Below are 15,465 nucleotides of genomic sequence, written 5' to 3' on the forward strand. Positions count from 1 at the left end.
AGAGTACATAATTGTTCAACCGCATCCAACAGGGATAGATAAAGTCCACAAGACTTCTCAGAAAAAAGCTCATTTCAGGATTTCTTGGAAAAACTTGAGACTCAGCTATTCAGTATCAACACGCTCTAGTGGACATGGCTATGATTATGATACAAAATAGTTTCATGTGTTGCTTTGATTCCAACCTACCACATGTGTGTGTGATGGCTCCGACTATTGTTGGAATAAATATTTTCAAAACGTTTGTCTTGAACAGGATGTTCCTCAGATTGTGGTAAAAAAAAAAAAAAAAAAAAAAAAAGAAAGAAAGAAAGAGAAAAAAAAATCGAGCATCAGAACTGCACTCAGAAACCTTTATTCTGGCAACTGTGATAAGCTATCATGCAGGAGAAAGAGGCAGGCTGATGTGGAAGCAAGGATTTCCTAGATAGATTCCCTAGAAAAGAAATATCAGGAGAAATTAAATGAGAAACGCACACTTTACATTGTCAACATTATAGGAAACTAGCCTACTGCAATCACCCGGTTTGACAAATCAACCCTAATCCAATACAAAAAGACACTTAGAAAAAGTGGAACCAACCGTGAGCAAAATGTTATCTGGCCTAACAGTAGAGTTAACCCATTTTTTAGTTTATTGTCACAATAACAACTTGTTTTCTCGAGCGTGGCTAATTACTCCGACAAACCTCCGAGAACCAGGATCGAGGGAAATCTATATTACTGGAAATTGCCTGTGTGCATTCCTATTATCTTTAATGTTGAGGCGGTGAATTCCCAGAATGAAGGCTCTGTCAGGGCCGCCCGGTGGGGCGGAGTCAAACCCTGCGATTATTCCTGGAAAGCGGATAGGGAGAAGCTGCCGCGCGATTCCTGGGAGCGAGCGCCGGTTCAGCGAAGGCAGAAGCCGCCGGGTGAAACGGAGGGGGGTTGGGGGGGTAGAGATGAACCACAAAAACACGACACATAAAAAAAAATAATAATAACGAGGCTAGGGCGCTTTTACTCCGAAAAGTCACCATAAAAACAACCCGTTTCACCTGTTAAAAACTCGTCCTTTCGTATCCGAGTTGTCGCAGCGCGGTGCGACCGGCGGCGGTTGATGCGGAATAGGAGTTGGTGCGGCCGGCGTGACGTCAGAGCCGCCGGTGCTGTGAAGAGTTCTCAGAATAGACTTCTAGGAAACGGTAAATTTTAAAAGCCAAGCCTTTACACTCTGTCCTTCACACATTTGGATCCCATTCTGGTGACAACACACTCCAAAGCGCAGCTAGAGAGTTCATGTTTTAAATTAATCCAGTTTTTTAAAAAATCTTTAGATTATAAATTGTTAGTGTTATATAAACTGCAGGACCAGACTCTGGTTGGTAACGCGAGGCTCTTCGTGTCTTTATATCGCGTATAATAGGACTATTCATACCAAAAAAAAACCCGATGTTAAAGCTTATTCTTCGTAGAAGTGTTTTTTCGTAGACATAAACTCCGTTTTTATCGGTTTTCGCTGTTTTCGGAGGAAGAATTACTGGCTGGATTTTAGTCCAGAGGATTCAAGAAATAGCATGATTCTTTGTGTACCAGGGTGAGTAGACTTGTTTCTGTTTTCTCTTCAGTTGTCTGTAAAGAACATATCGGCAAATAAATCCATTCGTAAAAGAAGTGTACTCTTAATTAAGGTTAAGTTATAAAGTAAGAGAACTAAACTACATTAAACAAATCCTCAGAGAGGGAACAATGAGTCCGAATTACATTAACTAATTATAAAAAAAATAAAATGACCTTTATTAGAAACGTATTAATACAGTTTGTAGTAATGATACAGTATATGTATTCATTTTTATTTAACCAAGAAAGCCTGATTGAGATTTTAAATGTTTTTAAAGAGTGTCCTGGTCAAGATACGCAGCAGTAACAAATAGATCAGATAAACACAAAATGTGTCACAAAACAGGAATTAAAGACCAAGATCAGATTAAAAGTGATTTTAAATCATGAATAATAAATCATACTGAATATTCACATATTTTCTGGTTGTTAAGATAATACTGGACAGTGATTTGACTGTAGTGTATGTCTCCTTCTTATTAATATACTTCTCTATTTGCTATAATTATGAAGCAATAGACAATGAACTATAAATAATACATTATTTTTATTCATGAACAAATGTGGAGAAGCAGAATGACTATTTATGGTGTTTATTTATGCATGTTAAACCATATCTATCTTCCATTTTAATTCCAGTCCTAGAGCTCTTCTGCCCGCTGTTCCATCCACTGAAGCCCCACGGGGCATGCGGGCAGGGACTGTGCCTCCTACCCCTTGCCTTCAAAGCACCCCTCCGCTATGGGACCCTACAAAAGACCTGCGAGCGATTGCAAGCAACTTCTGCTATCTAGAAAATTCAGGTACAGTATGCACACATTTGCACAAGCCTTTCCAGGGCACATTTCAGTCCTCTGCTGTAAGAGATTTGGTTTTTGGACTTAACTGCTAAATAAACATCAAGCAACATGGAAAAAAAAACATTGAAATCTTCTGAGTGACTAATACTTATGAATTTGTGTGTGTAGGATGGTACTGGGGAGCTATTACTGCAGCACAGGCCCATGCTGCTCTTCAAGAGGCATCTGAAGGAGCTTTTCTGGTACGGGACAGCAGCCACCCTCTGTACATGCTGACCCTCTCGGTCAGGACCGCACGTGGTCCCACAAGTATACGGATCCAGTACAGCGGTGCCCGGTTTTTGCTCGACTCCAGCTCCCCGGCCAGACCCAACCTGTCATCCTTCCCCAACGTGCCCAGCCTGGTGCAGCACTACATGGGACCACAGAGGAAAGCAGAGGAGGGGAAGGTGGAGGAGGAGGCCCCTTCCAAACCCTCTCTGCAGACAATTCAGGAGACATCTGTGGTATTGAAACTGAAGCGGGCTGTGTACAAGCCCCAGGGCCTCCCCTCGTTACAGCATCTCACACGTCTCGTCATTAACAGGCACTCTGACTGTCCTGACCAGCTACCACTCCCGAGGCCTCTCCTGCGCTTCATACAGGACTATCCCTTCAAGGTATGAGGAATCCCTGAACTCTCTTACTCTGGCTGAATCTGCTTAAGTATGCTGAAGTATACTTAAAGGAAAAAAAAAAACTGTCAAAACGGGTCCTTTGTGCCTGTAAATGACATTGCTGCTCCAGACGTTGGAGGCCAGTCACAAAAATACTGGACACAGGGTCATGTTTTTGCTGACGAAATATGTACAAATTCAGTTGATACTGACGCGTCTGGTTTCAGACTTAATCTGTCAAGGACTGGGCTGTGAAGCACCCTCGAAAAAGATGACATGCGAGCAAACCTCAGTACTGTAATCACTTATTTCATGATAGATGTGGAAATTGTCCACGTCTGCTTTACCCTCATCAGTTCTGGATGTACATACTGTTCCTGAGAAGTACACTGATTCCATTGAGACATCTTTTGCGCCATTTTATTTTTCTCAGTAAAGCATTTTTTCTACCTTTTACATGTGTACATTTTTTCTATTAAAGTAACCATTTGGAGTCTAACCTTGCTGTCTTTATCATCCTTTTCTCTTGTATTGCTTAAAATGCCAGTATTACTCACCGGTTATAGAGAAATACTGTGATCATCACCACATGATGACTGCTCTTGTGACATTTGTTACGAAATATTTTTTGCCTTCAATCACCTTTGAAACACAAAGACTTTGTGGCCTTTGAGCTTTAAGTGTGTGAGACGCAGATTGTGTGAGGAGGTAAAGGCCACATTGTGTGTTTTTGCTCAACAATGCGTACAGCTTGCATCTGAGTCAGCGCGTGGACAAGCGAAGGGGAGGACCATTCATCAGCGGATTCACAGAACTACTGAATGCTTCCTGGGAGGAGGGTGAGATTCTGAGAGGGAGGGTTCTAAGAAAAGCCTTGGTAATTACCTTCAGCTTTGAGCTGCTTTTGTGCCATCTCGCACACATATTTATTGTGGCGCAGGATGTAATCACAAATGTTAACAGATTGAAAGTGCAACAGTGACATGAAAATCATTTGAGCTTCTACAAAGTGTGAATTTAGAGTGATTAAATCAGTGCGAATGCATGCTTGGCAGCTCAGTGGGGGTAGGGGAGCAGAGGCTATGGTGACCTGGACTAAAGCCAGCGTAATAGGATCTCAGTTTCTCAATCCAGATCCAGCTCGTGGTCCTTGTTTGACTTCTTTTTCTGAAGGATGCAGAATCGTGGCCTAAGAAACAAAAACAAATCAGTGTCATAGAAGGAAGCACAGAGCTTAATTTTTTAATTGAGTTAAGATTTTGTCGGTGCAGCTTTTTACTTTAAGTCAAATAGACTCTGATGGGCCTACAGTACTGACTACACTTCAGCATAAAGTCACAGCATGATGGCAGAATGATTTAATGATGCTGTGGTGTCGGACATAAAGGCTGAGAGATTCTTTGGACAGACCTGCCGGTGATGTCGTGTCGTGTCTCCACATAATGCAGCTCTTCCACATTTACCTCCACCCACTGTCGAATGAGCGGGGGGTGTTTGGGGTCCACCTCCAAGTAAACACGACTGTTATTCACAAGAAAAAGAACACAAAATTGATTAAAATGTAATTATCAACAGGACAGGATTATCAGAATTAGCCCTGAGAGGAGCGCAGTGGCACATGTCTGGAACTGTATTCACTGGAAGTCTCTTAAAAAGCTTAACTCATTAAAGAGGCAACACGATACATGTGTTTTTCAGAACATGCTGTTCTTGTGACAAGCCGCCGCCGCTGCCGCTGTTAGGAATTAAACCCAGGTGCATTTGTCTGTGTGTGTGCTCGCTTGTGCCGGGCAGCGGGGCTCCTTACCCATAATTTGATAGAATCTGTGGAGCCAACGTCAAAATCTGTTTGATCACTTTCAAGCCATCTTTGCCTCCATCTAAAGCAGTGTGGTCTTCAAACCTGGGAGAAGCAGACAGATTTCACTCAAATACATCCACTCAATCTCACGTGTTTAAAAAGAATACAATTATATGGACGCTTAATGCACTGGCGCAAATAAAGGTTTTTAAATTTAAGGCATTTTCAGACTTTATCTTTTGGTTAATGTGAAAGAAACATCAGATTTAATACATACAATTTCATTTTAGCATTTATAAGCAGTATATAAACAGTTCATACTGTTAATACTGCACATTATAACACACTATACTGTCCTACAAAGATGAAATGCAGTAACTACATATTTAGTCAAGTCAATTTAGTCAAGTCCATAATTTCACTTGTTGATATGTTTAATATGTATTTTTTTTTGTATAATCTGAATGAAAACAGCATGTTACAACAAAATACAGCTAAAAACCAAGAGAGCTAAACCCAGTTAATGTTAAAGCCCCCCCCCCCCCCCCCCTTTCCCCTTCCCCCAATCTTGCTGCATCCTGTTGTTGAAATATATTAATTTTGATTGACTAACATCTTGGTTATTTAGTTTATCATAACATAAATAAGGTAGTATCTAAATCCGGTCAAGTAACTGCCTAGTTTAGCAGAGTAGCATTGTGCTATCTCAGCTTTTGACTCCAGTGGAGTTGGGCAGTTAAACTACTTTTAAAAATACATATTTAAATGTATTCAATTGCAAATTAATTTATTATATTGATTTTCCATTAACACACAGTGGATGGAAAGCTGAAAGAAACTATTTTTTCACTTTAGATAATGACCCACAAAGTAGAGCAGGATTCTTCCCAATTTACAATGTAATTTTCTGTAGTGGCTGTGTAGCAATACAGTACGTACTGATGCAGGTGTGAGTCAAGGCAAGATATGAAGTTAGGGAATAAGGGAATAACAATCTGGGAATTTATACTGTAGGTATACTAACAGCCTACCTATATTCTAATGTTAGAGGGTACAGTATAACAATCTGGTGTTTGGGAGGAATTTTAATTGAGAATTTATACTGTAAATATGTTTTACTACCAGGCACCTATTCTATTATGGGGCATCTACATGTATTTATTGGTACATATTGTACTGGTACACTGTTATTGCACCATATTCCCTTTTTTTTTTTTTTATCAAAGGCAGCATGCAGTTTTAAGGTCATACATAGTTGATATCAGTGCTTTTTTGTTGTAAAATAAAAATACATTACATCCTATCCATCTGTTACCCAGTTAGCCCGAAAACATTAAACCCTTTATTCTCAACTTCAGCTTTTCTGTAATTAATATCTGCCTTTGTAGGGCTGTATAATGCCACTTATATGCAGATATAAGGGCATTTTGTAAGGATATGCAAGGATATGTTCATGTGTGTAATAATATATCATTAAATATGACTACAGCAATGTTATACAATGATTCATTAACTGTTTATACCCTCAGTTATAGAAGCTTTACATTAAATATTTTAATAAACACTTTTAAAATGCCCTTATTTTTCTTACAACTGCTTTAGAGTTTGTTACAGTGTGTTATAAACCATTTCAGTGTTTCTAAACTGTTTGTTAATGGTAAATAGGCTGAAATAAAGTGTTTCTAAATTACTACCAATTACCAGTCTTAGTCACCATAAAATTTCAGGTTCCAGTGACGTCATATCCTCTGAGAACAGATACGGAGGGTTACTGACCAAAACTGAAACAGGGTTGCAGAGGCTCAACACAGTTTCTGCATCTGACAAAACACAAAACATTTTCATCAGCAATGTGTTTAGGTGTGTTATTCAACAATACAGCATTTACACTGCGTTCACTTTCACCTTTTAAGACATCGGTATGATGAATCTGTAATCTGTCCTGAAGTCCCAACCTGTAGAAGAAAATCCTTTATCAGTATTTGTGCATATTGTGTACAACCTGATTTAAAAAAGCATTCATTCTTAGTCTTTAACTTACATGCAATAAAGGTAAAGAATATTTACAATGTGATATGGAATAATTACCTTAACGCATTCTCTCTTGTTAAATCCACCGCATCCTGGCTTTGATCCAAGGCAATGACTGTAAGCTAAACAAACATAGAAATCACCTGCTGTTTACTCTTTGGGTTCAACTACCATTTGTCTCCATGACATTTTTATTACTTCACATTCTGTTAATAGTGGAGACATAAAAACTATGCAGACATGGCTAAAATTATGACATGATACTATAAAGTAAGTAATCATGTGGACTGCACACTGGCTCGCTTACTGCTGAAATATTCATACACACCTTTTTGCTCTACATAACCTGGGGATGCAGCTACCAGTTATTTTCATTACAGATTAATTTCCCAATTATTTTCTCGATTAATCGATTATTTGTTTTGTCAATAAAATGTATGAGAATTGAAACTCAACCAATTAATTAATCAACTAAATGTTTCAGCTCTAACACGACCTTCGGCAGGTAGTATATGAACAAGCACCACAATCGTTCCATATTCATGCTGGGTAGATTATCCAATCAGAGGACCACAAAAATTAGGTCAATTAGTGAATGACCTTTGTAATTTTCCTTTTGATAGAATAATGAAAACATGCGTTCTAAATTTAATTATCTAGATAGCAATGTGTGTGATTTCTTAAGGCGTTTCATTCTCTAATTAATCAAATTTTTGTGGTCCTCTGATTTGCTCATTTACCCAGCATCTATATATATGTAAAGTACTATTGTGGTGCCAAAACGTAAAAAATATACCAACAGTAAGCAAGAAAGTTAGTGAGAGTTTTAAATTTATATTCAAGTTTCCACACTTTCAAGTGTGCAGAGATTTTTTCAATACTTGATATTGACCACAACAGTTACTTAATTATTGGAATTGTAACAGATACATTTTTATCTATTGATCTGTTAATCGACTAATCATTACTTATTACTATACACTAAAAAAATGAATCTGTTGCCTACAGTGAATACAAACCTAACCTGAGGTAGACTATACAGCAGACTGAGAGAAATGGCACCAGAGCCACATCCCACTTCCAAGCACGTATGCTGGACGTCTCCATCCGTTTGCTTCATCTGCAGATCGGACAGCACAAGTTCGACCAACTCCTGCACCAACAAACAGAGAAAACACAGCTCTGGTTATGTGTGATAACTGGAATTTCACTGTACATTGTTTGCTTGTGTGGCCTGTTTTTGTCCTCTCCAAACCTCTGTTTCAGGTCTTGGTATGAAGACAGGAGGTCTCATCTTCAATGTCAGATCTCTGAAGTCCCACTCCTCAATCACATACTGCACAGGCATTCTACACCAAACATATGAATTACTAAAAGTTAAAAAATAACACCTGAATACATGCTTATACGGAAGTTTATGTAGAAACTTAATTACCTGGAGAGGCGTCTAGTGCAGAGCTTCCATATCTGCTCTATTTTTTCTTGGCTAAGAAACTCTGTTAACTTCTTCTGTTCAAGAATTTCTATCTGAAAGAGGTACAGAGAGACATGCTTTTAAATGTGCATGCGTGTTTTAGGACATTATTTCTGGCAACATAGAGTGAGCTTAGCAAAATGTCTCACAGTTTTAGCTCCGAGCAGATGAGCAATGATGTACTGGCTGGAGTGGTCGGGCTCAGTGACACCTTTCTCCTCAAAGTGTCTCTTCCATAAGTCCACTGCCTGAAGTGCTGTGATCCTGCCTGCAGGGAAGGCTGGAGCGCTGCATGCACGCACTGCATGGGAGCCCCAAAATCCCTAAAAGCATTGGATTTAAGAGTTTCTAATTAGCACAAATTAAAAATGATCATGCATCCCAACAGTGGCCTAATTTGTTGATATCCCTAACCAGCACTTCCTGAGGGGAAGTGCTCAGACACCACTGATTGACTTACACTCAAGATACATATCTCACCCACAATGTATTGTCAGCTTGAATCACTTCTTATTGACGAACAAGGGATCTTCCTCGATGATTCATGATCATCAGCTTGATCAAGCTTTGACTGCAACGTCTATACTGTTTGGTTCAGCTAGTAATCATGACTCAAATAGCTTTTTATGGTGTTATTTATTTGTTGTGTACTGTGAATGCAATGTCTTTGTTGTTTGCTGTCTGTATGAGTTCACTTGGTGGCAAATAAATTTCCTCTTTGAGGATTAATGAAGCCGTCTAATCTAATCTAAACTGTACACAGTTACCAGTTAATTAAATACACAATCTAATGCAATCCAATGGAGAACTGCATGATATAGAGAGGTGTTTATAATATTTGGTATGTCATGCGTGTAAAAAAAACTTGATATTGTTTCAATCAATGATCATTTTTGGAATCTTTTAATACACTTAAGTGAGTTAATTTGCGGCTTACAGCTTCTTCAATGTAAGAACTTTTTATTGTAACTGCTTCTTTTTTGAGTATTGGTCAAAATAAATAGGTTTAAGGCATAATTTTGGTCTATTTGAAAACTTGTGAAGCCCATCTGATTTTGTAACATACTATATATACTAATCACTTCGTTTTGCATGAATAAATATCTTATTTCCTCTCATATGCATGCCTATTTACATTTTTATTTTTTGCTCCAACCCTGGTGATGAAATCAGTGATCCAGGTATCTCTAGTGTTAAATGTGCACAGATTTGATCCAATGTTTGTCCCTTAAATCTTGGCTTTTGTTCAAAATCAATGCTGCCACTGACCCAGTAGTGAGACAACTTGCAATGTAAATAAATGAGGCATTATTCTTGTACTTACATGTGCACCAGTTAGTAAGTTAAGTGGTTCAACCGCTACAGTTACAAACTGTACTTGCTGCTAGTACTAATAATTTAGTACTGCTAGTTATTTTTCATTTATCATCAAACCCGTGTTAATTTGTCCTTTCTTTATGCTCATACTACTTCACTACAATAAACATGTATGTCAGTGCAAAGCAGGTTCGCTCCACTGTCTATTTAGCATCCTATTGCACCTGTACAAAGATCAACTGAACCGCTTACCTTTGGCCCAACACTCCTGCGTCCAAAACATCTGTAGCCTGCGCGCAGCGATCTTCTCCACATGGTTACTCTAAACAGACCCTGATCATTGTTTACACAGCGTGTATACGCATCAGCTGCACCCTCACAGCACTCTGTTGACCTATCTGTACAATTTAAAGGTCACTTTTATCGCCCACTATGTAATTTTAACAACATTTCCTGGTACGTTATTTGAGGTTGTTGGTGATAGTTTCTTCACACGGTACGCCGGTGGTGAGAAACGTGTCCACATGCGTCGCAGACTGCGCAGCACTGACTGTAGTGAACAATGTTGCCTTTATGTACAGTCGAAAATATTCAACTGTGAAGCACTCAAACAAAAACAGTAAAGTGGCGATTAACACTGTAAACAATTAACTTTAAAAAAATCTTAACGTTAGGATAGCCGAGATAATGTAAACCAAGTGAGAAGCTGATAATAAAGCTGAAAAAAATAAGCGTTACTTTCTGTATCTACCTCAAAATAGCAAGAGGATACGTTTCCACTGTACGACGCAATTGCAGATGCATTAAATACGTTAATAAAAGATTACATTTGGCTTAAAATTATTTCAATGTGTTCCCACTGTCTACATAGTGTTTACAACGGCCGTCATTGGCATTAGTAGTTTACGAGGAGCACCTGAAGGCATCATTGTTGTTATTCCCCAGTGTGGTGTGTTGGATGTGACGAGTATTGGAGAGTTATCGGGTAGTTTTTCAATTTAACAGATGAAACTTTAGCAAAGTGCAGTTGTAGCACAATTGTTCGGACGTTATTTAGACATAAAAAGTGCTAAAAGTATTTCACACGGCGTCGCTAGCACGTCGTTTAACATTAAAGCTGCAAGCTAGCAGCTAGCTTTGGCGGCTAGCACAGACAGGGAAGACACACAGGAGACTCAAACCCTCAAAAACAGGTCTATGATGGGCATGAACACACGAATAGAGTGTATATTCTTCAGTGAGTTTCACCCAACTCTGGGACCAAAAATAACGTATCAAGTAAGTATGCAAATGAGTCCAACATCACAGATTTTTTAAATGAATAGATATCAGTAATTTGATCATTAATCATAACCAAAGTCACTGCCATTATTATCCTCATCATGATGGTAAAGTTATGCTAATCGTATGATTTGGTATCAGAAACTTCAAACAGAAGGACATTCATGTATAATATCCACTTATTTTTTTAAATGAGTCAGGTTTATGGGACACTTTTTCAGGTAGATTTACAGTGTTTTCTCCATTGGTAGGAATATTTCACATATTTGATGTAGTAGTTATGCTGATCCCAAAGGTCTTTTCTTCACTTTTTACCAAAATACATCACAGTAATCAGCATCCCCACCTCTGACAATGAAGTTAAAGTCTTTCTTGGAATTCAGTCACACTTTATGTTAGAAATCTTTTCAGTTATTTCAGTTGCTGTGTTAATTTGCTATTTATTTATTTACTGTTGAGTCCTTTAAATCTAAACTTAAATTGATCTCCAAAGGTGTTTCGGTTGATCATATTCTTAGAAAAAAATGCATTGTAACCTTAAAACTCCAGTAGTGGCACATTTTGTTGTGGGACAGTTGTCCTTGTGTTTGACTGCATGTATAAAGACATTAATATTAGAATAATTGATCTTATTAATGGTTAACAGGTATTTAAGCCCTCTACATATTCTTGTGGTTTAGAGGTGCACAGTACTGCACATAATGTTCTTAGTCTATCTTATAGGATGTATTTTTGTCCTCTCCTGACAGGTCCCAGAAGAATATATTTCAAGGGAGCTCTTTGACACGGTCCAGGTTTACATCATTACCAAGCCAGAGCTTCAAAATAAATTAATAACAGTGTATGTTATGTTTTAAGTCTTGTGATTTATTCATTTTTATATCTTGAAATCAGTGGGGGGGTTTTTACATTTTCTTGGTAACGTCTTTCTTGTCATTATCAAACTTAACATCATCTATCCTATTTATTGCTGTTTAGCACTGCCATGGGCAAAAAGTTAATCGGGTGTCCTGTGTGCATCGAACATAAAAAGTATAGCCGAAACGCCCTCCTGTTCAACCTTGGCCTTGTTTGTGATGCCCAAACCAACACATGTGCCCTCGAGCCAATTGTCAAGAAGCTGTCTGGGTATCTCACTACTCTAGAGGTAGAGGGAAAGTTGCATTCTGCAGTGATGTACTTATCACATATTTTATATGTGTATTGTCTCCTACAATAAGATTATATTACATCTTTTTTCTTTGTTGTGTTGCAGCTGGAGAGTGGATTCATATCCACTGAGGAGAGCAAGCAGAAACTTCTACCCATTATGTCGACCTTGTTAGAAGAGCTTAATGCCACAGGAGCCTGCACCTTACCCATAGGTATTATTTCATTTCATATTCTGGTTTTATGTGTGGCAAACAGGCATTTGTCTCTTTATTGTGACTGAATGTCACTGAATGTGGAGGTAAAATGTAAATTACGCGTGTGTGCCACAGGAAACAGCCCTGGATGAAAAAGTGTCAGTAGAAAACATTTTCTTCTTCATTCTGTTTATATTTAATTTTGAGAAAATGTGGCACCTAAACTCACTGACCAAAAGGTGAAATTTGGCAATAGTTTGGCGTCAAAAGGGAAAACCTTGACACAGCAGCACCACTTTGCGAACAGTTATTTAAAGTGTGTGCTGCAAAGAGAGAAGACATATTAAAATTTGTAAAACACATTTTCATTAAACACAAATGAGGTTCTGTCGTATTTCAGGGATGCGAAGGTTAGTTTTCTTGTTGAGTTATTTTTCCAGCTGTTTAAAGACAGCATTCAAACTCAAATATTTTGTGAAAAATCAACATATGCTGCAATGTATTTTTAGAGAGGGATATATCTGAACAATCTCAAAAATATCGAGGGTGTGGTATCTAACAAAGTAGACCCTTACCTCTTCTTAAAGAGTTAGAAGGGCATCACTTGCCAAAATGTATCATTTTTGACATTAACGTTAGTGTCATTGCTTTAATTTGCTTGTGATTTGTCTAAAATCTTTTGTGGATTAAGCACAGTAGTGGCTTTGAGTAATGAAATGTATGTCTTGGCATTTTGTATGGCAGCAGCAATAGTTCTCAGATAGTTTTTTTTAAATACTAGTCACACTATCTTTGTCTGTTCTGTGTCTGTTTGTAGATGAGTCTAACACCATCCACCTAAAGCTGATCCAGATGAGAAAGGATCCGCCGATTGTCCAGGAGTACGATGTGCCTGTCTTCACCCAGTGCAAAGACCACTTTATCAAATCTCAGTGGGATCTCACCACTCAACAGGTACACCTCCATGTGTCTGATATCAAGTGACATGATAAGAAATGTGCCAAAATACTAAGAAACACCAGGAGAAAGATAACGATTAAGAGCCTGTTATCAGCTATGCACAAAGTGATATGAATATCTCTGTCACGTTTGTTATTTTATGGATGGAAAGGAAACATTTGTGTGAGAGAAGGTGCCATTCATTCACTAATGTGGTATTGTAATATATGATATGTAATGATGAACAGGATTCTATCACATATAATTTAGATGGGGTTCATTAATCCTCAGTATAAACCAGCAATGTTCTTCTGTATTTTAACTGCAGATCCTCCCCTATATTGATGGATTTAGACACATCCAGAAGATCTCTGCTGAAGCAGATGTAGAGCTGAATCTTGTTCGTATTGCTGTGCAGAATCTCCTGTAAGTACATTTCAGTAAATAACAGACAACACACACCAGTGGTGTCTGAATCACATCAAAAACACCCTCGTGCATTGTTTCTATGCACAATAAGATTTCCTGATGCACATCAACGTGTCAGGATAAGCTACTATTCTGTTTCCCAGCACTGATGCGTGTCAGCTCTTCAGGAAAGCTCCTAATTTATTGCATTTGTTTCCTGGATCAGGAAGTGCTTCACAGTGCAGCTGGTGTGTGTTGCACTTCAGTGTGGTAAGACTTTTATTTCCAAATGAACCCACAAAATATATTCAACTGCACCTTTTCATTTACAGGTATTACGGTGTTGTGACCTTGGTGTCAATATTCCAGGTACAAAACTTAACTCACACAGCACAAGATAGTGGAGATAGTGGAGAATTAAATCAAAATACTGCAAAAAAAAGTACTAGTATTTTGAGAATTAAGTCTTAATTTTATGAGGAAGAAGTCACTATTTTACAAGAGAAAATCTTGATATTTAAAAAAAAAAACCTTGTTATTGGTTAAACCTCTAACTTCAAGTCATCCACATACTTCCTTTGACACATTACAGCTGACAGACTGCTCTCTCCTGTTTTCTGAAATGGAGCGTCAAACTCAAAATATTACCTTTTTTTTCCAGTGTTCACAATAATCTGTCGTAACTATGTAAGGGTAACTTTAGTTTGTTGACTGTCTTGTGTCTTTTTACCTCCCTCCAGTACTCTAATGTGTACTGCACCACCCCCAAAGTCCAGAGCCTCATAGATGACAAGTCCATCCAGGAGGAGTGCCTCAGCTACGTCACTAAGCAGGGTAAATAAGGCCCTGTTCACACCTGGCAGCAACATGTGTCTTGGGTGATCCAATCACAAAGGTCATGATTGTTAAACGCAGGTGTTGTTTGTCCTTTCATTGACATTTATTGCATAGGTTTTTTTTTTTTCTGTCGCCGTCAGGTCAGAAGCGCGCCAGTCTGAGAGACGTGTTCCAGCTGTACTGTGGTCTGAGTCCAGGAACCACAGTCCGTGACCTTTGTTCTCGCTACTCGCAGCAGCTTCAAAGAGTTGATGAGAGGTCAGCATCTCTCACTTGATTAGTTACTAAAAGCACTTTATGGTTCTTAAAAAATCAGGTCAGACATGGTTCACATGTGTGTTTCAGGAGGCTGATCCAGTTTGGACTGATGAAGTCTCTCATTCGACGGCTGCAGAAGTATCCGGTGAAGGTGATTCGCGATGAAAGGAGCAGGCCGCCTCGACTCTATACCGGTTGTCATAGTTATGATGAGATCTGCTGCAAAACAGGCAGGTTTTAGGCTCTCTCATTAGCCTGTAACTTATGGTAGTGAACAAGTCTGCTTACAATGTGTTCATTTTACAGGGATCAGCTACCAGGAGCTGGATGAACGTTTGGAAAATGATCCCAACATCGTTGTTTGCTGGAAGTGATGTCACATGAACTGATGCAGACTGGTGCAGGGAGCCGTTTGAATGTAAAATAAAGATGCCTCAACCAAAGATGCCTTCATAGAGTTGGAATAACGTAAAACATTCATAGTCTTTTGTAATTTTTATGTCAGGTTAGTGTTTTTTTTAATTTCCTTTTCATCAATAATTGTCATCCACATCTGTTTAAAGTCAAGTGAGGAAGGTAATATTTATTAATATTGTACAAAAGAAAATATGTGATTAATAAAAGAGATTATACCACAGTGTGATAGTTTGTCTTAAATCTGCAAAAGATGTCTTTTCATGTTGATTCATTGTTGATGTCATAGTCTGTATCGTTT

The 15,465-nt window shown here is 38.5% G+C and overlaps 3 protein-coding genes across 4 annotated transcripts; 2 read left to right on the forward strand and 1 right to left on the reverse strand.

The window, feature by feature from the left end:
• The first annotated feature begins 1,211 nt into the window (after positions 1–1,211).
• Positions 1,212–3,557, forward strand: cish (cytokine inducible SH2-containing protein). Its single transcript, XM_044348897.1, has 3 exons — positions 1,212–1,579; positions 2,242–2,405; positions 2,571–3,557. The coding sequence occupies exons 1-3, from the start codon at positions 1,560–1,562 to the stop codon at positions 3,065–3,067; spliced, it is 681 nt and encodes a 226-aa protein (XP_044204832.1). The 5' UTR covers positions 1,212–1,559; the 3' UTR covers positions 3,068–3,557.
• A 141-nt stretch (positions 3,558–3,698) lies between these two features.
• On the reverse strand, positions 3,699–10,304 carry hemk1 (HemK methyltransferase family member 1). Of its 2 annotated transcripts, XM_044348895.1 has the most exons (11): positions 9,934–10,293; positions 8,514–8,687; positions 8,326–8,417; positions 8,146–8,239; positions 7,915–8,043; positions 6,948–7,012; positions 6,765–6,814; positions 6,574–6,679; positions 4,866–4,961; positions 4,469–4,579; positions 3,699–4,247 (listed from the first exon to the last, which is right to left on the reverse strand). In XM_044348895.1, the coding sequence occupies exons 1-11, from the start codon at positions 9,994–9,996 to the stop codon at positions 4,184–4,186; spliced, it is 1,044 nt and encodes a 347-aa protein (XP_044204830.1). In that variant the 5' UTR covers positions 9,997–10,293; the 3' UTR covers positions 3,699–4,183. The 2 variants fall into 2 exon arrangements, with proteins under 2 accessions (XP_044204830.1, XP_044204831.1); XM_044348896.1 differs by lacking the exons at positions 6,574–6,679; positions 6,765–6,814 and having other exon boundaries at positions 9,934–10,304.
• Positions 10,305–10,584: 280 nt separating this feature from the next.
• nprl2 (NPR2 like, GATOR1 complex subunit) lies at positions 10,585–15,387 on the forward strand. Its single transcript, XM_044348894.1, has 11 exons — positions 10,585–10,959; positions 11,712–11,803; positions 11,941–12,109; positions 12,218–12,326; positions 13,126–13,262; positions 13,576–13,673; positions 13,988–14,024; positions 14,396–14,489; positions 14,633–14,750; positions 14,838–14,980; positions 15,057–15,387. Exons 1-11 carry the CDS (start codon positions 10,879–10,881, stop codon positions 15,122–15,124), a joined length of 1,146 nt encoding a protein of 381 aa, XP_044204829.1. The 5' UTR covers positions 10,585–10,878; the 3' UTR covers positions 15,125–15,387.
• The last annotated feature ends 78 nt before the right edge of the window (positions 15,388–15,465 follow it).

The sequence above is a fragment of the Thunnus albacares genome, chromosome 4 (assembly GCF_914725855.1).
Source record: "Thunnus albacares chromosome 4, fThuAlb1.1, whole genome shotgun sequence".
Lineage (NCBI taxonomy): Eukaryota > Metazoa > Chordata > Actinopteri > Scombriformes > Scombridae > Thunnus > Thunnus albacares.

Coding starts and splice junctions, on each gene's coding strand:
- cish (XM_044348897.1), top strand. CDS start 1,560: ATGATTCTTTGTGTACCAGG. Junction 1,580..2,241: donor ATGATTCTTTGTGTACCAGG/GTGAGTAGACTT, acceptor TTTTAATTCCAG/TCCTAGAGCTCTTCTGCCCG. Junction 2,406..2,570: donor CTGCTATCTAGAAAATTCAG/GTACAGTATGCA, acceptor TTGTGTGTGTAG/GATGGTACTGGGGAGCTATT.
- hemk1 (XM_044348895.1), bottom strand. CDS start 9,996: ATGTGGAGAAGATCGCTGCGCGCAGGCTACAGATGTTTTGGACGCAGG. Junction 8,418..8,513: donor ATCTGCTCGGAGCTAAAACT/GTGAGACATTTT, acceptor TACCTCTTTCAG/ATAGAAATTCTTGAACAGAA. Junction 4,962..6,573: donor CTGGAACCTGAAATTTTATG/GTGACTAAGACT, acceptor TGCTTCTCCCAG/GTTTGAAGACCACACTGCTT.
- nprl2 (XM_044348894.1), top strand. CDS start 10,879: ATGATGGGCATGAACACACGAATAGAGTGTATATTCTTCAGTGAGTTT. Junction 12,327..13,125: donor AGCCTGCACCTTACCCATAG/GTATTATTTCAT, acceptor GTCTGTTTGTAG/ATGAGTCTAACACCATCCAC. Junction 14,981..15,056: donor TGAGATCTGCTGCAAAACAG/GCAGGTTTTAGG, acceptor TTCATTTTACAG/GGATCAGCTACCAGGAGCTG.